This window comes from Triplophysa dalaica, chromosome 20 (genome assembly GCF_015846415.1).
Source record: "Triplophysa dalaica isolate WHDGS20190420 chromosome 20, ASM1584641v1, whole genome shotgun sequence".
Lineage (NCBI taxonomy): Eukaryota > Metazoa > Chordata > Actinopteri > Cypriniformes > Nemacheilidae > Triplophysa > Triplophysa dalaica.
This window is the reverse complement of record NC_079561.1, coordinates 2,616,963-2,640,890: the sequence shown is the minus strand read 5'-3', so window position 1 is coordinate 2,640,890 and position 23,928 is coordinate 2,616,963. Positions and strand designations below refer to the sequence as shown.

The 23,928-nt window shown below is 37.4% G+C and overlaps 3 protein-coding genes across 5 annotated transcripts in view; 1 reads left to right on the top strand and 2 right to left on the bottom strand.

Moving 5' to 3' along the window:
• Positions 1-1,996: 1,996 nt before the first annotated feature.
• irak1bp1 (interleukin-1 receptor-associated kinase 1 binding protein 1) lies at positions 1,997-3,866 on the top strand. Its single transcript, XM_056732675.1, has 4 exons — positions 1,997-2,295; positions 2,504-2,569; positions 2,657-2,787; positions 2,985-3,866. The coding sequence occupies exons 1-4, from the start codon at positions 2,002-2,004 to the stop codon at positions 3,241-3,243; spliced, it is 750 nt and encodes a 249-aa protein (XP_056588653.1). The 5' UTR covers positions 1,997-2,001; the 3' UTR covers positions 3,244-3,866.
• A 2,588-nt stretch (positions 3,867-6,454) lies between these two features.
• On the bottom strand, positions 6,455-9,736 carry si:dkey-261l7.2 (uncharacterized protein LOC569751 homolog). The gene is made up of 7 exons (XM_056732680.1): positions 9,560-9,736; positions 9,223-9,355; positions 7,637-7,726; positions 7,465-7,559; positions 7,189-7,352; positions 6,957-7,073; positions 6,455-6,823 (listed from the first exon to the last, which is right to left on the bottom strand). Exons 2-7 carry the CDS (start codon positions 9,345-9,347, stop codon positions 6,728-6,730), a joined length of 687 nt encoding a protein of 228 aa, XP_056588658.1. The 5' UTR covers positions 9,348-9,355; positions 9,560-9,736; the 3' UTR covers positions 6,455-6,727.
• Positions 9,737-11,771: 2,035 nt separating this feature from the next.
• phip (pleckstrin homology domain interacting protein) overlaps positions 11,772-23,928 on the bottom strand; it is a 32,450-nt gene continuing 20,293 nt past the window's right edge. The window contains exons 21-39 of one of the 3 annotated variants that reach the window (XM_056732614.1): positions 23,620-23,763; positions 22,537-22,628; positions 22,221-22,434; positions 21,581-21,694; positions 21,348-21,455; positions 21,135-21,259; positions 20,969-21,051; positions 20,782-20,893; positions 20,296-20,357; positions 19,094-19,249; positions 18,872-18,992; positions 17,914-18,039; positions 17,716-17,788; positions 17,528-17,590; positions 17,268-17,420; positions 16,779-16,931; positions 16,293-16,480; positions 15,582-15,973; positions 11,772-15,494 (exon numbers count right to left, since the gene is read on the bottom strand). In XM_056732614.1, the coding sequence (XP_056588592.1) occupies positions 14,812-15,494; positions 15,582-15,973; positions 16,293-16,480; positions 16,779-16,931; positions 17,268-17,420; positions 17,528-17,590; positions 17,716-17,788; positions 17,914-18,039; positions 18,872-18,992; positions 19,094-19,249; positions 20,296-20,357; positions 20,782-20,893; positions 20,969-21,051; positions 21,135-21,259; positions 21,348-21,455; positions 21,581-21,694; positions 22,221-22,434; positions 22,537-22,628; positions 23,620-23,763 (3,162 nt within the window). In that variant the 3' untranslated portion in view covers positions 11,772-14,811. The remainder of the gene's footprint in view (positions 15,495-15,581; positions 15,974-16,292; positions 16,481-16,778; positions 16,932-17,267; positions 17,421-17,527; positions 17,591-17,715; positions 17,789-17,913; positions 18,040-18,871; positions 18,993-19,093; positions 19,250-20,295; positions 20,358-20,781; positions 20,894-20,968; positions 21,052-21,134; positions 21,260-21,347; positions 21,456-21,580; positions 21,695-22,220; positions 22,435-22,536; positions 22,629-23,619; positions 23,764-23,928) is intronic. The other 2 variants (XM_056732615.1, XM_056732616.1) reach the window with 2 other exon arrangements.

The window sequence follows — 23,928 nt, the reverse complement described above, 5'->3', positions numbered from 1 at the left end:
GCACTGGGAGAGCTGGTTTATAGAAGATGTTTATTGGAAACAGAGAAAGTCATAAAATCTTAAGCTCAGAATGTGCTAGTAGGATAGACAGACAGACATCACATTGGAAAAGACACAAACGCATCCGCACATTCATGCCCCCGAGCAGAATCAGCCCTTCTCCCCTGCTGAAGTTTGTAATCATGTCCAGGAGAACTAAAGAGAAGTCGAAACGTATTTTCCCAGGGTTCACAGCAAGCGTGCCCTTTTGAGACCTAGCACTGCCAATCATTGAGAGAAAGGTCAGGTGGACAGAGGTGTCACATGACATCGTAGACAGGTGGACTGCGCAGGTGATCTCTGATGAAAATCGAATTACTGAAACCATTGGTGGTGGATTTACTTAGGCCTAGCTTGTGATTTCAAAATATGAATGGGGTAAAAGTGATCAAAGCATCAAATCCGAAATATTTAAATGAAAAGGGAATAGGGCTTCAATTAAATAATTGTGCATATTTGTTCCTCTATAAAAGGATTAATAAGTGACACAGATTGACATTGACACATTAAAGCGATGTTTTTATCAATGTGAGCCACAGAGAGAGGGGGACACAGAGTTTATGTTGTTCTTTACTTCCTGGGAATTGGCTTGTATGTGCCGTGTGTCCACATCTCGACTGCTGCGCTTCCGTAGGCCTACTCAACTTATCGGATCGCTTATCAGTTCGTTTGAAGCGATCACAGTGTCTCCAAAGCCCACGTCTGCACCCAACATCCCAGCTTGAACATTAAATATTCCTTCCTTCAACAGCGTGGCCGAGGTCCAGAGTCAAAGCCACCACGGCTAAGCAAATAAAAGAACCAATTGCATGGATCTTGGCAAAGACACATCATCAGATAAACAGTTTCACAAAGCTAATGTAGAAATATGCGTAACCCGAGACAATATCAACAAATATGTCCTACGCATGTTCAGAGGCAAGATTAGAAAGAGGGGTTCACAGTTTAATACGGAGAGTAATGCAAACAAACAGTCCTGTAGCCTGTCTTTGACTTTCGCTATTTTACATAATATAATAATAGAATTTAAAATATATATTTTTCAATCATGCGAATCCTATGTATTGTTAATAAAAAGATAGCATGAAATAAGATAGAGTTCCAATTTTCAGTCATGAGAATTAAGCAATAAGAATATGATGTAATAAAAACAGCTCCTCCCATTACAGTTAGTTGGAACTTTAACAATACCTTTAAAGGTTATATATTATGTACATAATAATGCAAAATTATTCAAATGTTTTGCATTATCTAAATGTAAGGCAAATAAGTAGAAATTATAAACGGGTAAATAATATTCAAATAAATCATCTTTTATCTTTGGAAATCGAATATCCTTCAACAATTATTAAAAGGAAAAAATATACAAATATACAAACAAACAGCAACAATCGTTACGCTTAGTGAGTCAGCGCCATACTGTTTTTTTACATTCTTAGCTTATTTTTTAGTCACAAAAAATTGGTGTAATGATTTAAGATAATAAAAACAATGAGGAAAAACTAGCAAAATTAGGATTTATTGGTGTATGCTGTCAAACAAAATTCAAACTTGCCTCTTAGCTAGTTGTTCTCTGCTGCCCTCTTCTGTCAATAAGCTGTTTGGAATTGTTTTAAAACAGTTCTCGCATTTCTAGTAAACATTACAAATGTAAGAGATGTGTAAAATGTAAGTTTTATTGTATTTCTCATAACTGATTTCTTATTTATTTTTAAAGTGTTTTATCACATGGTTGTATTAATCATTCACAATAGGAATTCATATTGTTATTATAGTAGAATACTTTGCTCTGAATAATTTCTAGCTAAAAAATAATTTTCTAAATAAATAAATCCATGGTCATTTCGTAATAAAAAAAAAATCACGGTCACATTACTGTGACGCCATCAAAATCGGCTAAAACACCATTTCCCGGCATGCACTAGTGGAAACGTTGCCATAGCGTCTCGATGGTTTACTAACATGGCGCGCAGTCCGTCTCGTGTCTATGCTACACTTTTACCGTCTGGTGAGGATGTCCACGGACACGGGAACGAATCAATATTTCATCACGTCTCCAATCAAAACTCTTTACATCCTCAAAGTAACGTCAGAGTCGTTCAGGTCACGGGCTGTGCGGAGTTATCCTGTCTTCCGGACCGGGCTACCGTTGTCATCACCGTCAAGAACAGTAAAGAAAATGTTAACGATGTGACTAATAGCGTTTCCAGAAGACTGGATTATATCCTACAGACTGTTAGACAGAATGATGTTAAGGTGAAAATGACATTTTAATTTTTTTTATATATTTCTCATATTTGAGCTCATGAGTCTACGCGTGTCGTTAACTTTTCTGCATGAACATATTCAGTCTTTCTGTGGTGCTTTTTAACATAAATATGTCTCTATTCTTCTATCTGCGTTTAAATTGTGACTTCCGGAAATGAGATTTAATCTTTTTAGCGCAATTTAATCTTCTGAACAGGAAGAAAACATCACTGTAGACAAGCATTTGCAAAGAGAGGAAGAGCTCTTCCACATGCAGGCTGAGGTGAGATGGATAAATTGTATTTGTTTAATGCTCCTATTAAAGTTCAATGTATGTTATCCTGGCTTACTTTTTAACATTACTGTATAGGTGCATGTGGTGTTTTCAAACTTTGAGACCATGCAAGATGTGCGCTCAGTTTGCATTGAAAAACTCGACAAAAGTGTGTGTGTTGGTAACCCCCACTACACACACAGCACTGAAAGCCTCAATCTGTTAAGGTAAGTTTACCAGCACACATTTATTTTGTGTATACAGGCATCATAGTTTCCTACAATGTCTTTACTACCTATTCCTTCATAACATGGCACACACAATGTCAATTTTTGTGTAAAAAGCCTGATCACAGCTTTGTCATTTGAAAACAAATGTATGGGCCTGTAATGAAACCAATGCACTTTTATGGTATTTTTTGCAGGCGGCAAGTGTGTTTGCAAGCTGTTGACAATGCCCGGTTGAAAGCCAGCGAGGCGTGTTGCATTCTGGGACAAGCTCTGGGACGACCACTGCTTGTACGAGAGGAGGAATCACGAGAATGGACAAATAGCCAGGATGATGTTACTGGGACGCCTCTAACGCTACATCAGAAAGCTGGAGTCACATTATTCTCAGCATCGTCACGTGTGTTTGTGACTTTTGAATTACGACCGAAGGATAGAAACAGAAGAAAACTGTGACGTTTTGTTCGGAATTAGATAATGATATTTTTTTTTCTAAGATGCTTTATCAATGTGATTGTCTAAGTAAAATCTCACACAAACGAACCTGTGAATCTCACACATTGTGATTTTGGAATTACGCTAGAGCAACTAATAATCTAAGACGACGACAAAGACAACCCAACAGACTCTTGCTGGTTGCAGAATGTAACAATCAACCAAACCTCAAAAGTTTCTCATTTTAAAACAAACAAGAGATCTAAGTACTCATTTTTGAAATACCATGATTTACCGCAAATGAATAGCAGTCAATGGGGAACTTTCAATAAGACCGGATAGTAAATCCAAGATACCAAACTGCCATTTATTTGTCTAATAAGTGCATTATGTGCTTGGTTTCAGATTGTTCATTCTTACAGGCCAACAAAGAATACATTTTAAGTAGGGCTGCAACTAACTATCATTTTATTGTCAAATAATCGAACGATTATTTTTGTCAATTAGTCAACTAATCTAACAATGGTTTTATAGACTAATCTGATAAAGATTTTTGTGGATTACTCTATTAATCCTTTGGCAAATTTTCCACTAAATAATAAATTCCAGTATTTTTTACATTATAAAGCATATCATAGCCTACTTTTTACTCCACTACATTTCATAAATAAATGTTGTTTTAACATTTTAATCCTTGAATACATTAAAAGCACCATCTTCTTTTAATTAAGTAGTTTTATTTAATGTTTTTAATGTACTGAAGCACTGTATTTAATATTGCATTTAAATATTGTTTTCTTTGTCATTCACAGTCGGTGTCAATCTTGTTTAGCTTTGTATTGCATTTGCATCCATTAATAATGTAGGCCTATTTATTTAAACTAAGGTAAAGAATCACAAAGCGTTTCAATAAAAAAAAGCACATGTGCGAATTTATTTACAGGCTCTTAAACATTTTGGCTTTTAGGTATGGAAAAATGTTTCAAGTCTTATGTTAAACTCAAAGTCATTAACAAATTGTGTTTCAAGTTGTTGAAATTGGCATTAAATATATTTTTAACAAACGAATATGAATGTACTTATAACAACCGCTCCGAACAAGTTATGGTAAATGAATTATTGTTAATAATTTAATATCACATTGGTATTTGTATACCTAATGTAAGTAATGTTAACGAATATTGTGGCTCACCGGTTTTGAAACATTTTAATATGGTGATGTGAGCAGAGCGTAAAACGCGATCCGGACATCCGGTGTGTATACTTTAAATATTTAAACATGCTTGCGATCTGAGTGAACAAGGATTAAAAAACACATACAAATGATTATTTATATTTTCTGTATATTATAAAATCATTACAGATGAAGTGAAGAAACGTTAAATAAGAAGTGATGAAAAATAAGAATATTCAAATAGCATTTTAATCCGACGCGCAATCAACGTAATCAACGACGTCGACGCGTCGTTGCAGCCCTAATTCTACGCCTTAATGTATTATTAGAAAGGTACATGTTGTCATTCGTTTCCTTATTTCAAATCCTTAATTAAGTGGCAACTTTCTCCAATATAAGTTACATAAGTGTAAAGACTTTGTGAAGCTTTTGGAGTAAAACATATTCTGCGTGTTAATGCAAACCAAACGGCATTTTACAGCTCTCCAGGTAATAACCAACTTACTCCAGCGCAAACACAAACAAATCAAAATATCCACAACCACCTGCAGATAAAAATAAGATTTTGAGAACTAAAATGTCATTTGAAATGTCATATTGACTTTCGATCCAAAAGAAACTGCCGCTTTAAGCAAAACACACTTACCTGTTCCAGAGCACGTGACGACCGCGTGTGTCATTCACCTGGGAGTCTATAACCCAAACTCCGTAGCGCCACCAGTACTCCAAACTTCCATGTAACTTTTGAAGCATATATCATAACTTTTGAACCGTTCATTATATAAACAAATTTTATTTTCCTCTGACCCATTGGCTCATGCCGATGCACTATATGACGTAATTTTCCACAATGAAAGTGCTCCCTCCATATTGAATTTTTTTAAAACCTACTTTTTTGTACTTCTAGACGGTTATAAGCCCGATTTAACGAAATTTGCTTGGCATCATCAGACAATGCAGACAAAAGTTAATAGAATACTTTCGATAGGCCAATCCGTTCTCGTACAGCGTGTCTACGAATGTGACAACGAGCACGACAAAATGGATTTGATGTTGTATCTTCGCCAAACTTTTGTGTATCGATACGAAACTTGGTACATGTCAACGCAGTCATGAGTTGAGGTAACCTACACAGTTTCGGCACAGCGCCACCTACTGGTCCAGACATATAGAAAATGCTATTTTTGCTGATAACTTTTGAACTCTTTGGTGTTAATCATAAGAGTGGTCTTGTTTGATTCCTTGATGCATGTCAAGTCCAACCATACCGAATGTTCCTCATTCATAAATTCATACATTGTGGGCGTCGCCCGTTTTGAATTTTGTCATAAAATTCAGTATTTATGTACACAATAACATAACGCATATGGTTCATCAAGGTCAAGTTCTGAGAGACTTGTAAAGTTATAGGCCAGGGATATAAAGAAATTGATTAAAATGCTTATAACATATGAAATAATCAACATAATGGTATTTAATTCACATTTGTATATTTGTTGGCTCAAGCCGAGTTGTCATTTTCCGCCATACATCCTGTCCGCCATAGTAAATTATATAGAAAACACCTCCTTGTCAGATTTGTGTGAAATTTTGTTAGCATCTGGAGACTACTGACAAGAAAGTTATCAGAAGATTTGTGATTGATACAATGGTTCTCGTATACAGCATCAACAAATTCTAAGGCAAGCTCCGAAAAGGGTCAAGTGACTGTATCTTCTCGACACTTTTGTGTATGCATTATCACTGGCACATCTTGTCTGCCTCATCAAAGTTTGGTGACAGCGCCACCTAGTAGTCCAAAGTTATAAGCAATTTTCTTTGTACTAGTTGCTTTTCCCTGGGTTCTTAAACTTGTTTTTCAAAATTTGATCATATGACGTGTCCAGAATATTACACTTTTGGCTGAGGTTGGGCTTGACCACATAATTGCTGCTTGCAGCTATATTTCGCTGTTTGTTTTATACGATCAGTGTTTAGCCCTACACGATTCAGGTTCACAATGCATTATGGGACAATGAAAAAAAAGATAAAAAGATAAAATACACAAGTAAAAAGTAATCTGTTTATGTATGTTTTTACTTTAAACACTGTTTATCTTTTATCAATACTGTTGTTTTACGACATTCCCTGAACAGAAATAATCCTTTTGTTGTGCTTATCAAAATAAATAGGCTATATCAAGTAATCTATCTAATATTTCCAAGTCAGTCTTCATGGGTTTTGATCTTCTAATGGGACATTTAAAAAGCATCGCCCTGACAATATATGAAAGAAGAGTTCATGTATGTTTCCAAGTGCAGATTCCTTTTAAAGCTTTGTTTTGTTGCTCATTCAGTCTTGAGGGTATATCTCTTCTAACCATTCCTCCATAACAAACCTTTCCCCATCGAACTGTGAAAAATATTGTTCTAGAGTAGGAATATCCGGCTGTGGCACAAATAATCATACATCCAAGACACAAACACAAACATAAAAAAACTGATTAGTAGGGTGTCTAAACATTATTAGTTAAATTTAAGTAAAATGTAAAAATGACTATTATTGGTGTCAAGAATATCACCTTAAAGCCTTTAATGAGCTGTATGTTATTCTGTGGAATATATCCAATCAGTATTGATGAAGAATCCGGTCCACTGAACAGAATTCTGTAATGAGGAGTGTCCAAGGCCCTCTCTAACTACACAAACAAATAAACATTCAGCTTTTACCTTTTCAAGACCTTCTGTTGCTGTCATTTTAGAAAATGATGTTTGAACATTTAATGTTGTAATACTGATCATGTGCTTCTGTACCTCTGAGTCTGTGTATTTCTTTCTCTTCGTCCACTCCGGGGGAGCTCGGAGTCCTACATCCCAGCCCACTATCACCCCCAGCATTCCATTCTGCTTTTCTATGACGACTTGACCCACACGGTGCAACACATATGATGGCCTGGGACTTCGTGGTTCCTTTGAGACTAACCACAGATATTTTTTTTTGCGAAACAAAACAATTTATTGTTACTAATTTCTTCATAGTGTAGTTAAATCTATTACATTAAAATACCACAGAATTATTAAACATAGCACCTGCGAAATATCCATGCTCATTGTCATGCATGAAAAGCTCAATTCTGAGCGCCTCTTCCATGGTTTGCTGTGGATCGACTTCCTCTTCAAAGGATCTGTTGTGACATGAGAGGAATAATGAGCGTCTGAATGATCTAGTATGTTTGCAAAATAGAAGTTTGTCTACTCTTACAGTAGTTTAGGAATCCAGGAATTTAGCCAGTCAACCCAAGCCGCCGTGTTTAAGTAGTTTTTTCTCAAGAGCACCCATGTGTCTAGAATTCTAAATAAGAAATAAATATATGATTCCAAAAATCAAATGAGTAGATTCACTTTGAAGCCGTGACAACAGTGTGACATGCTATACCTAACATACAAAAGCATGCCAAATGGATACCTCATGACAGGGGTGTGCGCTGACCAAAAATACCTAAAAGGACACTTTTGCAACAATTCAAAAAAATGTATTGACTGGCAATGTGAAAAGCTGAGAAGGAGTGGACAGTCTCCAGCTCAATGGTTTTTAGGCACTTGAGAAATTTTCTAGATATTGCTTTTGTAGAAGGAGCAGGATGCATAAAACACTTTTTTCAATAAATTATGCACTGGCCGTCTTTATGACATCATCACTGGCAGTATTTATGACATAATCACTGGCAGTCTTTATGACATCATCACTGGCAGTATTTATGACATAATCACTGGCAGTCTTTATGACATCATCACTGGCAGTCTTTATGACATTGTCACTGGCATGACATAACTGGCAATAATGACATCATCACTGGCTGACTTAATGACATCATGACTCATTAAGTGATGATGTCATTACATCATCTCTTTATGATTAGGCTTTGTGACACCACCACTGGCACTATTTATGACATCATCACTGCCACTGGCCGTCTTTATGACATCATCACAGGCAGTCTTTATGACATTGTCTTTATGACACTGACCGTCTTTGTGACATCATCCCAGGCAGTCTTTATGACATCATCACAGGCAGTCTTTATGACATTGTCTTTATGACACTGACCGTCTTTGTGACATCATCACTGGCAGTCTTAATGACATCATCATAGGCAGTCTTTATGACATTGTCTTTATGACACTGACCGTCTTTGTGACATCATCACTGGCAGTCTAAATGACATCATCACAGGCAGTCTTTATGACATTGTCTTTATGACACTGACCATTTTTGTGACATCATCACAGGCAGTCTTAATGACATTGTCTTTATGACACTGACCGTCTTGATGACATCATCACAGGCAGTCTTAATGACATTGTCTTTATGACACTGACCGTCTTAATGACATCATCACTAGCAGTCTTTATGACATCGTCTTTATGACACCTGAAATCTTTATTACATCATTACTGGCAGTATGTATGACATCATCACTGGCACTGACAGCATTTATGACATCATCACCGTTTGTCTTTATGCCATTGTCACTTGCACTGTTTAAACTGCTAAGTGTAAATGATGTAACATTTCTTCCTCAATCGACAAAACATTTTGAAAAAAAATCAACAAAACAATGTGACGTAACTGAAAGACTTGTGGTTAAGAGATCTGGTACTCACACAGGTTATACAGCTCCACAGCTCCCAGTGAGGGAAACTGATTAATAAGCATTCTAAATGATACACAGTATCTGACGTTTTCTATTAGGGTTAGATTAAGGGATGTGGTTTAGAAAATACCAGTAGGTCAGTAGGTAAACCCCAAGTCCCCACGAAAAGACTAAAACAAACTTGTGTGTTTACCTCTGAGTGGCTTGGTCGCGTTGCACAGCATTACCGCTCGTCCATCTGGATATGATATACTGCGCAGGTAGCGCTGACAGAAGAAGAGTTAACTGAAGGATGACAGCTGACGTAATTTGAGGCATCACTTTACCTGTCCGACAACAACATTACAAAGTAAATTCATTATAACGTAAAAATGGATAAGATGTCAGTCAGGAAACAATTACAGTTAACGTGTTATTAAAAGTCAGCAGTTAGCCTACACGACGCACCCACAAGCAACCTAAAAAACATGATATTACCGCAATTCAGGAAACGTGTAATTTACTCACGTGCACATTTGAATTTATCTTACCTTCTTCAAAGAGGAGACTGTGAGTAAACTTTCTCCCAATTCACTATCGTCAGGGTAAGTGTTTTCACTTAAAAAAGCTATCTCAAATAAGGCTCGTTAAGGCGAAAGAATGGCCTTGAAAGGCTTGTGTATTATATTTACATACTTGCGGGAAGTTTCGGTTTGGCACCTGCGCCTCAAAGTTCAACTTTACTAAACTGCGCGCGTCCAATAGCTGCGCCCCACGAGAGTAGTTCTGCGCGCATCTCGTGCAGCCACGTCAGGGGCGGACGCAACAAGCAATTTGTTTGTTTAAGTATTCTTTCCATTAAGACTATAAGTCTGTGCTAAAATCATGGCCAACGCATACATTCTAATGGAACTATAGATGCTGTAATCCTACTGACGCTATACTTATGTATGAAAGCGTTTGGAGGCAATTTAGGTGGATAACAGATGGGGACCCTTTACATTTTGAAGCGGAACTGGGGGTCTTCCAGCTGGTAATGCGATATACCCGGGTAGGTTTAAGGGTTAGTTAGCAGATAACCTCAACTTTCGGTTCCATATCAGAGGTAACTTTCAGGGTATGCAAGAACCATAGCAACTTATTCTCCAGGGTAATTTTAAGGAATCATTACTAAATTGTAGGGGTTGTCTGCGCACGTGTGTGTTTTTGAGAGCGTCAAGTGGGCGTGAAAGCACAGATAACGTTTATTACATTATAATTTTACAGCAATATTACAATAACATTTCCATTCTCAGCAATTAAGCATTCACAGCTCATCTTATTTTAAAGGTTATTATTTAACCTTTTAAAATGAAATAATCTTTAAATGAAATAATGTGAGATGTTGTTGAACTGTATGCATTTAAATTAAATACTGTGTATAATTTGAATTAGGTTTAATAAAACATTTCCAAATATCACTGGATAAATATACACACCTTACAATTTCCAACAGTTAAAGGATGTTAATAGTGACGTATTTTAACTCCGAGTGGCCTTTCAGGATAGGCCGTTTCCACCTCTTTTAACATTTGGAAAGCCAAGGCCTTTTAGCAAACAAAGTCAATAGAAATTAACAAAAAAACACAATGTATGTGTATTTGAAAGGGATATAGGCTACATGATATATTGGACATATGACTGTCCCAGCAGACTTTCATGCTATGCTGCAAATTAAATATCATACATAGTGTACTGTACTGAAAAGCATTACACAATTTTTCCAAAATTATGACCAATGTAGTAGTTTCTAGAATTAAAATGGTCTCCATTAATATGACTACATCCACAGTTGTTGCAAATAAAGCTGAAACAATGCAAAGTCAGTTTTCAGAAAACCAAATAAAGGTAGATTTTTAAGGAACATACAGAGAAGGAACCATTTTTTGTATATACTGCCTTCAAAATTAGCAATGTGATCAAATACACAAAACACAATTTTGGTAAAATATCATGGTAGACGCGATAAAATAACAGTAACAAACATCTCAACAAATCTACACTTTATGTAACAAAGATGAGAATATGCTTTAAATAGTATAGTATAAAAATAATGCATATATTTAAAATATTCATATACTAAACTAAATCATTAATTAATAGCGCTTTAAGTTTTATATTTTATATCGCACCTTATACACTGATGCTGATTTAAGTCTTCTCTGAAAAAAAAACTAAAAAGAAAACGTTGTTTTACAGTCAAAAACTTTAAGCTTCCAAAAACTTTAAGGTAAATTTGGTGGTAAGTTAACCCTGCTTTCTGGGTGTAAACACTCCTGTTCCATCCTGAAATTCACTCACTGAAAATTCATTTATCAGAATACAGATTTGTTTCATATTAGTAATTGATAATGATATGTATAATGTAAACCATTCAAAACATGTTTTTTGTCAGCAGGGTCGCTGAACTTTTTTTAAAATCATTATACCACTGTGTTATTTTTGGCAATACTTTTATACATTAATAATATATAATAACTTTTGATTTGTCAGACGCAGTTCCAATTTACGCCCAAAAGAAGGCGCTGTTCTACACGATATTGTTGACTACAACCAAACGGTGACGGTCATTTAAGCTTCATGTTTACTTGAGATTGACTAGTCCTAGTCACCACATTGCTGCAAATTGATTGAAAATAAATATCTAATTTCTTGTCAAATTGGAAAACACAAGAAGCCAATGCAAAGGATTTAAAAGAACATATTTAAGAACGAGGCAATATGTGCAAACACAAATGTTTATTTCCTTAAAATATCAGTATGAACTAATGTGACAGCAGTACACCCTACACACACATTCTATTTAACGTTTTTATTTACACTTTCCTTTATATAAAAGTATACAAACTAACATAGAAAGACCTCTCACAGTCTGAGGATACAAGACCGCATAAGGAAAAACAAGACCCCGATCCCACGACGTGATCGTACCTTCAGATTTAAAAGACCAGAGAATATACTAACATGCATCCATCTTTGATCTCCTTTCTAAAAGCCCGTCCAACATCTTTTTATAATCCATTAATGTCTGCGACACTTCCTGTTCAGTATGGTAATAACAGAGGGGTCATGAATCTGATATAATACAGTTTTCATGTAGCAACAGATTATAAACACTAGCTCAATGGGGCATGTACATAAACACACGCATACAGATTTTAAAATCACGCAGACATGCATTCACTGCATATATTCACAGCTGCATACTTCAACACCCCAACCACACACATTCAATAGGCTTTGGTTCATGAACCAGTTTTAAAGCAATGGGCCGGATTAGTTCTGTTCACTTTAAATATATGAATGACCCAGACCACAACTGCTGAGAATATGTAAGAACATTTCACTTGGCAACAAACCCGGCTGAATGTCATCCATCTATCCACATCCCTTATAAAAAGAGACTATATGATATATGTATTTCATTTTTATATATAGGGGTCCGGACACAGAAGTGGGACACAATACCAAACATATTCTCTTTGCTTACACATGTACATACACACAAAAAGTCAAGGCACATTCAAAACACAGAATACGACATGCATACTGCCTCTTGTGTCATTCGCTGCCCTGTCAATGCATCAGATGAAAGTGTTCTTCTTAAGAGAACGTAAAATATCCAACAGTGTGTCAATGTGATCCTCTTTCTGACGAAATGTGCAGTTCTACAGTAATTCACAATTTGACCAAATTACAGAGAAAGAGTCATGTTGTATGGCTAAATGGTAAAATATTGAAACAATAAGCCCACGCAGTCTTCTATATATGCATTAAAACATGACCCTGCTTTTGAAAACCAGGCTTAAGTCTCATAATCTAACTGTAAGATAACATTTAAAATTTTTTAACAACTATGATTTTTCAAAGACAACGGTTATATTTCTACAGAATGTAATTTACAATATGTAGGATAATTTTATGTAGAAACAGTAAAATACAAAAGCTTTGGTTTTCACAGGCAGGGTCACAAATCTATTAATAGTGGTTTTTAGGAGTGTACCGTGGGCTCAAAAAGTATTTGGACACTTTTTGGTTCTCAAACCTGGAGGAACATGTCCACATGTGTAGGACTGGGTTGATATATTATATTATGCCTACCGCAATATAATATATCACAATAATGTACTATGATTCTGTAATATTTTTACATTTTTAATGTCTGTCAGAAAACAATACACACTAATTTGGGAACGTTTCTATTCAATCATAATCCAACACAAACTAAAAATGCTAATGCAAAAGTTTTCCGTATAATGGTTTTGAAAATGTATTCACTATACATTAAAGACAAATTGCATATTTAAAAAAAGTGGCCTTTGAGGTTTTCTGGTTAAGAGAGAAGTTAATTGGGATCCTTTTCTCCAGCTTCAAAAGGACACAAATGCATTATAAAATAAGTTATTTCAAGTGTCCTGAAAGAACACGTGCCGGTTTGGTGAAAGAAAATGTAATTCAAATCTATTGTTAAACAAATTTTTATTGGGCATTTCTCTGCATGTGTGTGAAAAAACATGTCGTAACATCCAGGACACTTCAGGACTACCAGTGCAACTAAAAAAAAACAAATACCACTTTTTCGGGATGAACTATACACTGCTATCAATAACTACACATAAATCACATCAAATCTGTTGATTTCGTCAAGAGTAATAAAATCTTGGGACCAAAAATCAAGTGAAGTAATACCTTAAAATACCTTAAAAAAATTACATTTAAAAAGTGTCCAAATACTTTTCGAGTCATCATTAGAGATATACGTGGGATCACAGTGCATTCTGGGAAACCCAAAAATCATAGCAGCACTGTCTTTATAATGGGCGCAGAGGGAAGATGTCACTATTATTACATACTTCAAAAACTGCAAATGGCATGAACTAGTGGGAATATATGATGCTCACTAATCTTTACCCCAGCAACAGATCACTTACACACATTTGTACTGAATGAATCAATACACTGAAGCATCAAATGCAAGCACGCACACACACACAGTCGCACACACACACACACTGGGAGTAAGGAACCATGATGTATTGATAGTATGAAAAGGCACAAGGTATTGCTAATTATATAAAAACATGCGAGAATCATCACTGCCACTGATCTGTTTTTTTTACGTACAGAGAAAGACATTGATAGACGAAACAGAAGAAAGCATCTCATGTGGTCCTTCTCTCTGCACTCCAATCTCGCTCCACAGCCACTAACACAAGCACTCTGAACATTCTGGTAAAAATAGATTTTTTTGAAGAAGTGTTTGATTTGTTTCTCTTAGCAACATCCGTGTAAAAACAACGCATGAAATTAACAATAAAGGAGACAAAACAGAGTACGAGCTTAAGTTTTCGCACACACACATATACACTCAACCACTCTCAAATAAGTGCTTTCTTGAGAGATGAAATCAGGTATTTGGATTCGTATAAGACTGTCTACGTAACTATCTTCACTGGCATTCAAATAGTGCATATGATAATCAGTACTTAACTGCATTTGTGGTTTTTCTGTGAAAGAAATGTAAAAGGTGTGGGGGGGCTTTGATAAGGGGCGGTGACCCTTTCGAGGACAGAAAATGCCCAGTAAAGTCACCCTAAAAGACAATGATTCAAAATCTAAGAATCCATTTAGAGTCCGAATCAAAGATTCAGATAATCACGACAGTCTAATAGCAGCAGGAATGCTTCCCCTCCCCAATGTAATGTGATGTAACAGTGGGGCGGGATAGGGCTTATGTCACAATGGACATACAAAGTTGGCCTGGTTACCAGCCGATGAGGTTGGCTTTGGCCTTTTCGGTGAGCTTGCGGACTCTTCCCTTGCTCGACGTGCCAAACGTAATGGAGGCATCCTCAAACAAAAGCTGTCTCTGTTCTTCCTCAGAGTCTTCCTCGTTATAGAAGGCTGTCCTTCGGCCCTGGTTACGCGTTCTCATTGCTCCTTTCGAGCTACTATCATCCCCTGTGTAAATGTCTGGCTCCTCCCTCAATGCGGGGCCAGGGGTGGGGGGCGTGGCCTCTTCCTGGCCTCGTCGACTGCTCCTTCTAAGTGTTTTGGGGCTCGACGGAGCTGGAGTATGTGGGGGTGGCTCGGTTGTTTTCATCAGTCGTGGCCTTCCTCGTGGTCTATGGTTCTCCGGAGTGACCACACCTGAATCAGAAAGGCTGCTGTCCAGGGCTGTAGAAGAAGCCCCGCCCTCATCACCAGTAGACAGAGCAAGCTCCTCCTCATGGGAGGAGTTTCTTTGTAGGGCCTCAAGCTCTTTCTTGCTTTTCCTCCCTCTCTTTTTGGCAGAGGGTGGGGGTGAGGGGACTGGCTCTACCACGGTCCTTATCTCTGCTTCTAATCGGGGTCTGCCCCGCCCCCTTCTTACTTCTCCCATAGTCACTTGACTCGTGTGGCCATTCAGATGCACGCTGTTCTGAGGAGAGCTGCGATCAACTGGAGCTAAGAAAGAGATAATAAACATAAAACATAATTTGTGAGACCACGAATCAAACCCATTAAGGTTTGAGCAGAACTGCGCAGACATACCTGATGTGAGTTTAACAGGTGTCCGAAGCTTCCTCCGTGACTCTCTGGCTCCGCCCTCATTGCTATGGGAGGTGGCAGAGGTCTCGGGCTCTTTGGAGGCATTAATGGAGTGAGAGTTTTGAGTGCGCAGAACTCTGGATGAGGGCTCTGTTGCTTTGCTGTGGGTGGGTGGAGGAGGAGCTGACTGCGCAGCTTGGGGTTCTGGGATTTGGGGTCCGAAACGGGCAGAGCTACGTGTCCGTCCAGGGGCAGCAGGAGTCTCCGCCTTTCCGTTGATTTGCGGAAGCGTTTGTCGTAATGATGGAGGTCGGGAAGGTCCAGCGGGATTGGGTGGAGTTGCATTGTCAGATTGGGGCGGAGCACGGGAGGAGACCCGCCTCTTCCTTTCCGGACTGCAAATCAGAAAAAAGTCCACATTGGGAAACTTAATCCATGTTTCCAACTCACATTTCATCCATTTCATGAGAAAATGTGAAAGAATGCTTGCGCAAAACCCGTCATGACAATAGTAAGGTGCAGTGGTACTCGGACATTGCTAAGCAGTAACTAAAATAATAATAGAAATATTTATTGTTTGTTCACACTGTATAAGCTATGTATGAGCAGTCACATATTGATTTTACTTATTTGAGGAAACATTACATGATACAGGATTAGTGGCCAATCCTAGAGCCCAATACATTGCAACAACCAATCAGATACGATCTGTACCTAGATGCGGAACTTGAAGGAGATGAGCTCCTCCTCCTCTTCACAGACTGTCTGGTCAATCGCTTCGTGTGCAGGCGCTGTCGAGTGAACCGCTTGCTCTGCAGACTTTGAGCAGCTTTGAATACAGTCAAGATTGAACCGATATGCTCTTCAAACAGAGCAGATAGCCGCAGACTCATGCTATAGATCTGTATACACAAGGGCGCACACACACAAGCAAACAAAAACAGACAATGATCACATTTTCATGTTTGCCTTTGGCGGATGTTTTTAACCAAAGTGGCTTATACATTGGTGAATGTAAGAATTATCAGCATCTGTGATATCTGGGAATCAAATCCATGACCTTGGCATTGCTAGCGCCTTGCTATACAGGTTAAGTTATGGGAAATATTGATAAATAAAGTAAATTAACCAATGTAAAAAAATAGGATCAAAGTGCAACATGGAACGACATATAGATTTTAAGATGAGGAGATTTCATACCCTGGACTTTTTGCTGGGTGTGTAAGCTTTGGAGTTGCTGAAGATGAGACGTACATCTATACAAAGATCCATGGGTGTGTCATACTCTCCCGCTAACAGACGGTTCAAAACTGTTTCAAAGTCCATAGGAGTCTCCACAATGTCTAAGTAGTCCTAAGAGACAGAAAAAAATAGCTTAAAAACAGAAATGTGTCAGTAATATCACTTTCAGACTAACATTTGTTTTTCAGTTTGTGTTATAAGTAAAGATTACTTCAGACATAACAAATCTACAGTTTAAGGATGTCACAAAATACCTGTAATTACAATAAACATAAAAAAAATTGTGTTAATACTACATATATGATATATGAATCTATCCTTTAGAAAAATGTTGCCTCAAGAGCCAGGCCCTGATAATTTCCACCTGATGCTAAACATGAAAACTACAATTGATTATTTATTTCATTGTGTGTTTGTTTGTGTGTCTTGACCACATGTGACTGTTACCGGATACTCTTCCAGATCCACAGGTTGTCTGAAAGGCTCTGAATCTTCACACTGAAAGATGAGCTCCAGCAGTTCTCTACAGCGCCCCTTCCAGGCCTGCGGGTCTGAGGACGGCTTACTCCGCAGACTCCTCAGGATGGGCTGTTGCTGGCTCTACAACGCGACAAAAACTCACTATTAGCCAGGTGTTACATCATTGAGCCATGGCCTGTTCATTGTACTGCCTACCATGCATATCCAATGACAAGGATAAGTCGTACCTTCTTATTGCGGGTAGACGTACAGGGTGCCTCATGCTCCTCATCCTCATCTTCGTCTTCATCCTATGGTTTCATAAAAAGTAAAATAAGTCATATTAAGCATTGCTGGTTATGCGCATCTGCGCAATTCTCCTTCATATTTGATAATGTGAGTGTGTGTCCAATGAGTGTACATCAATGACACTTACATCACTTGAATCTGAGAAAGCGTTTTTCTTCATACTGTTATAGAGCGGAATAATGTCTGTACAACTTTGGTCCCTGCGGAACATCAGGAAAAGCAGTCGAGCAGGAGTCAAACATGCATAATTTCTCACATATATCCAGATCAGTCATTTCAAGGCAATATCAAGTTTCTTTGTGATACTTAGACAGTCAAGACTTACTTGATAAATTGCAGCAATAGGTCTGACACGAATTTGGCAGTTCGGACAATGAACGCACCTGGTTCATTGAAGGTTTGAGCGTTGTGTTCAATGTAACGTACCTCCCACATCAGTGACGACATTCGCCTGAGAAAAGATCATTAGCAGGTTAAATATATATGTGTTGAAGTTCGTCTATGAGCTGAAATATATTAAGGGTCCAGTGTGTGGTTTTTTAGAGGATGTATTGACAGAAATGCAATATAATATTTATCATAGGTGTATAAAGACCTAAACGTCACCGCAGAGTAAAGCAATTTCCCCTTCAAGTTAAATCCCATTGTAATACAATGCGCTTGTGTCATTTAAGCTACTTAAGTTTATCTGTACTGTTATTTTTTGCGACTTTAATATATATTAAATATGAAAATTTATATCTCTGCGTTTATCTGTTTATTTGACGTATTTTTCTTAAACAGACCCGAGGCCCGATCCACGTGTGAGCTACGTGGTAAAATATGGGCTGAAATGCAGTGCTCTACCCCCTCTTAGCTGCGGGGTGTTTTAAAATTAAGAACTTAACTTTAAACAGGTGGTAATAAAGGTATTAAGTTTGTTTACATTATTTATACAAAGGCATTTAATCCATACAGTCTTTTCAGACTTGGATACTGCTGTAACCGGAACATCGTTTACCCTGCGACGAATGATGCGGAAGTCAAAAACTGAAAGTGCGAAAAGGCCTTTTCTATCTATACACACGGCGGTCCCCTTTCATGACATTCGTCATGTTGTTTCTACAGTATCCCTACAGGGACAAAATGCTCTACAGAGCATGGTGCTTCGAAAGAGAGGGGTGCAGTGAGCCGTTGGTTGAAATTTGCAACCTCACCACTAGATGTAACTCAAATCTCCACATTCCCCCATAAGTGTTCATAAATTTGCTGCTTCGTGTCTGAATGCGTGTGCACAAGCTGACCTGTAAAAACGGTTTTCCAGTCTCTGTCGTATAGTGCTCAGATCTGTGACGTAAGCAACCACAGTGCAGTATGTTGGATATGCCTGCAAGTCGACAGGCAATTCAAACGGTGTAGCCACATCTGGAGGAGAAACAGAACCGGTCACAACAATATCAGAGCCAGGCTGTATGTTCCATCAAAAAATAAAGACAGCATGTTTGCTTCAGTCATTTATGTCACACCCAAAGTGCAAAGCTGGTTGATGCCCCTGATGATGCGTTCACATTCTTCATCCCGTGTACGTGTGCCCCACTCTCCTTCAAGGGGCTTGTGCAGTAATGCCTTCTGCTCTTCTTCAGTTAGAGGAACACTTAGACCCAATTCATCTGGAAACACTGCTACACAGAGAGAGAAAGAGAGAAAGAGGTGGGGTGACCAACTACTCACTAATGTTGGTAAAAACAATCCCATATGAACTAAAGAACACTTTGATAGTTGCCATAACAACTAACATGTTTGAGCGTGAGTGTGTGTGCGAGTGCTCTGGAAATCGGAGCTGTTTTTCTATTACTAAAATGTGCTTGCGAAGATAATAATCATGTTTACTACATCCCAGAACGATGAGAGATTTTTAAACCACTTTGCAACATGGCCTAGAAGCACGTCCGGTCAAGCTTATTTTAGTGTACCAAAATTAAAACTTTGAAAACGTTTCTGTTCATTGAAATTAAATATCGAAATATCATTATTGTAAAAACTTAACTAAATGTTGTCTCAAAAAAAATGAAGTAAGTTTAATGCAGTAAAATTATATATATAAAAAATAATTATTAATCTTGTAAAGCAACATTTGAAATAAACACCAAAATTGAAAAAACTTTAACAAAAATTAACACAAAACAAAAAGTCTAAAAATAAAAGCTAATTTTAAAAATAAATGAAACAATATAAATTGTGCTTCCGGTGCACTTCAGCTTTTATTAATTTAATATTAGTATTTTCTTGTATATATATATTTTTAGAAGTTATTTTGGACCAGCGTTGAAACAGCATTGTTTACGTCATTCAAAGAGGTCTTTAATGTCATTTTTTTGACAGAAACATCATCATAATCGAAAGAACGAGAAACCAAATACTTAAAACTATTAACTTAAACTGTACTGCTGGTCACATATTTTTCAATGAAAACAGGAATCCTTTATTCAATCAAGTTTCCTCATTTCCTCGTAACGAAACTTAAATCAGGACTATTTATGGTTCAATTTTTTTTCCTTGAAACATCTAAAAATCATGAAACCAAAATTCATAATATCCAATCCCTAATGAACCTAAAACACATCTGCACCCCTCACTAAATGAATCACGATTCATTTGAATCTATAGGATCAGTTTTGATTAATCTGTGTTTTAGAGGAGTGTGCTGAAGATGAAGATGAACACAAACCTTCATTGGGAATGTCCTCCATATCCCATGGGCTCATCTTTTCTGTGTCCCCATTATCCCAACTGTAAAACACATATGATGTCACTTACTGTTACTGTTAATACATCTCACACATTCACTTTATCTTCTCTATTTAAACACTTCAAACTAAACCGCCAAAGGGCAGTAAAGTTACACAGCCATTACAGCCGGAAAAACTTGAAGGCATATTAAATTCACCATTTTGTTAATATACGTAATAAAACATAATAACAACAAGCATTAGATATTATATACTACTAATGTTCTCGCCTAACCAGTCATGACAAAGTCATTTTTCTGTCATCACTGAAACGAACCTGCTGCTCTGACCAATAAAATATCTTTCTATATTACATCACAATATATTTGACGTTTCATACGTGGTTGGTTAAGACAAAATCTGCTTATTGCTTATGGCTTCGACAATATTTTGCATAATTTTCCGTAAGCGTGTCATGAACTAACCAGACGTTGTAGCATTGGAACAGAGAGTCTGGATATTCAGCTTGATAAGGCTCCTGACTCTCGATCGTACCGAACCACCAAGCGTCATCTATCACCGACCGGAAACGGTCACCTGACAAGAAAGATTCATTTACAGTCAGACACAATTACATAAACACACGAAAATAAACAAACATCACACACTGACCTATCATCCAGTTCCTCTGTCTTGCGTTATCGAACTGCTGACGGAGTACCAGGAAATCAATGACGTCAGGCATGTCATGGTATCTGAGACAGAAATAGAGATGAGTCGGTGAGCGGCAGGTTAAAAGCTACTGAAGGACCATCATGAATAGGTCATCGTGACTCACTTCATGGAGAAAGAGCCGCCCGTTAATTTGCCGCTGTCCGGATCCAGGAAGGCCATCTTCAGACAGCACAGGGTAGGCAAACCAACCTCATATTTAATGCCAACGATTTTCAACAGCTCCTGCTCCTATAGCACAAATCCACATTATCACCACGTTTATTGAGCAGTCACATTGTGACAAACAGCAAAACTTACGACTGGAAATCAGAATTACCCTGAGCTCCAGCTTGTGCCAGGGCTGTTTTTTAGGATTTATACTGAAGATCTTGTTTTTCTTTGCCATCTCCACGTAAGCTTCATGGCCTTGACGAAAATAATATAGCTTTTGAACACAACAAACAGTTTAACATTAGAGACATGTTGATAATTCCACGAAGCATCCTCAAAACAAACGTTTACGTATTAAATGTGCTTTAGCAGACTGCTGTGCGAGCAAATGTTTTTCACCTCATCGCCCATCTGTGGGGTGAAAGGGCATCTTCGTGGCATGGTGTCGGTGATCCAGGGAGATGGTAACCATTCCTCTAATGTCAAACCCTGGTTCTGGAGTTCAGGTATCCTCTAAAATATAAACACAGCGAATCAGAGCTGAGATAAAAAAAAGAGCTCTAGTACAAAGTCAAGGTCATAAAATAGAATACGTAAAGTGGAGGCATTTCCATCTGAAATTTTTCAAAATGCAAAATCTCCTAATATGTTATATTTTATTAATGTAAAGTTGATATAACGTCATCAAAAACATGTTAAAACTGTAAATAATATTAAATAATGTGGGAAAAAATGCGATTGAATCAATCAATGTGCATGGTCCGAAGTTAACTTCCGGTCTGTCATGGTTATAATATAATTTTTTATATTTCATTTATATTCATATTTTGTTGTACGCTAATTCTGTTAAATTACAATAAAATTACTCGACAGTTATTGATTCTTTCCAGATGTGTACCGGAAGTTAAATGTGGGCCATGTAACGTTTATTTATGTTGTTGTCGTTGAAACGGTCTATGTAATTACTTAAAAAATATATCGTAAACATAAATATATGTACATACACTTATATGATATTTCTACCCAAAAAACCACTGACCTTCCGCTTTTCCTTTGGCGTCTTCTTCTTTGGTAGCACTTCATCTTTGTCTTGCTTTTCTTTCCTCCTGTCCTTCTTGGAGTCTTTCTTCTTCTCTCTATCCTCCTCTGAGCTGCTGGCATTCTTCTTCTTTTTCTTCACGCTGGTCTTCTTGGGCGGTTCAAGGTTAATACCGGCATCTGCCGTCCAGTCGGAGTAATCGCTGGAGTAGTCGCTGTGAATGTACACGCTCAGATGTGAGACAGAATATATGTGTGATGGTGTGTATCAGGAGCTCAGATGTGTCACGTGAGGTCTGAAGGTCATGATCACTCACCTGGAGCTGCTGTTATCATCAGGCCAGGGTTCTTTTACTTCTCTCTCCTCATCTGACGACTCTCTGCTCGGAGGTCTTTGATCTGCCTCTCCCTAAAAAACACCAGAGACCAAAAACTATGGATTTCTGTTTGCAGCAGTGGGGTAGACATGTTGTTTATTTGTCTTTGTATTTTTGCTAATTTATGTATCAGTATTTTGATCAGATTTTGTTTAGACGACTCAGGACAACTCAAGTAAAAGTCCTGTATATGTACAATCAAGTGACAAAAGCAATTAAAATCAAATAACAAAAACAACTTTCCTGACTCACAAATCCTAGAACAACAAGACAATCTTCTGTTTTTTTATTTACTATTTATAGGTATGTGTTAAGGTAAAATGTTATTTTTTGTTTTATTCTACGCTGTACTACTACGAATATAGAAAATGTTTCTATTTGCATTTATTTACAGAAAATGAAAACCGGAGAAAGAGGTCAAAATAACATTTAGGATGCTCTGTATTTTTTCAGACCTCAAATTTTGCTAAGAAAAAGTTAATATTCGCTTTTAAGCAATACAGCATTAATATTTCTACCAGCATTTAGGAAATATGAAAAATATTTTTTGTGATAACCTGAAATTTGATCAGTTTTCACATGTCTCTTCATGTTGTCAGTCTTTCACATTGCTATTGGGTGACTTTATGTCACTCCTGAGGTTTGATTATGTTGAAAGTTACCAGACACTGGACAGGAATGACCACATTACACCTAGAAATGTATTTGTAATTTGGAATGGTCCTTATGACTTTTCTTTTCCTCTATTCAAATTTATAATTTATATTTAGCCAAATTTATAAATCATGCGTAAAAATGATTTCAACATAATCTTGAAATGTTACTTGTTAATACTAAAATTTGTGACAGAAGCCTAAAGATTTGATGTCAATACACTAAACACATTATAACTCACTCACACTTCTAACAGAGATTTTAACACTACAGATGGAAGACTTCACACACAATGGTGCTAAACAAGACCACCATCATGGAAAGTGAAGCTAGTTTTAGTTTTGTAAGTGTTTCTTAAAGGGACAGTACATCTGTTAGCACCTCTGATGCGCTGTGCTCCTCTTCATTGGGTTCACTCTGACGACTCGTCTCCTCCACCGCCAGGCGCGTGTGGTAGTTGTGCTGGTTGCCCTGGTGACGCCGCCCCTCCTCTGTGGAATTTTCCACAGCGTGCTGTATGAAATATACAAACATCAGAACACATGTCGCATTAATATTTGCTTGTTAAACAGCAACAAGACAAAAACATTTAAAATAAATTTGATGGAATTTAAACCTAAACTAATTTATTTCCAGCTTTAAATAAAAGCATATTTTCAATTTTACACAGTGGCAAAG

Coding starts and splice junctions, on each gene's coding strand:
- si:dkey-261l7.2 (XM_056732680.1), bottom strand. CDS start 9,347: ATGCCTCAAATTACGTCAGCTGTCATCCTTCAGTTAACTCTTCTTCTG. Junction 7,560..7,636: donor TCCTGGATTCCTAAACTACT/GTAAGAGTAGAC, acceptor ATGTCACAACAG/ATCCTTTGAAGAGGAAGTCG. Junction 6,824..6,956: donor AGCTCATTAAAGGCTTTAAG/GTGATATTCTTG, acceptor TTTGTGCCACAG/CCGGATATTCCTACTCTAGA.
- irak1bp1 (XM_056732675.1), top strand. CDS start 2,002: ATGGCGCGCAGTCCGTCTCGTGTCTATGCTACACTTTTACCGTCTGGT. Junction 2,570..2,656: donor TCTTCCACATGCAGGCTGAG/GTGAGATGGATA, acceptor ATTACTGTATAG/GTGCATGTGGTGTTTTCAAA. Junction 2,788..2,984: donor GAAAGCCTCAATCTGTTAAG/GTAAGTTTACCA, acceptor TATTTTTTGCAG/GCGGCAAGTGTGTTTGCAAG.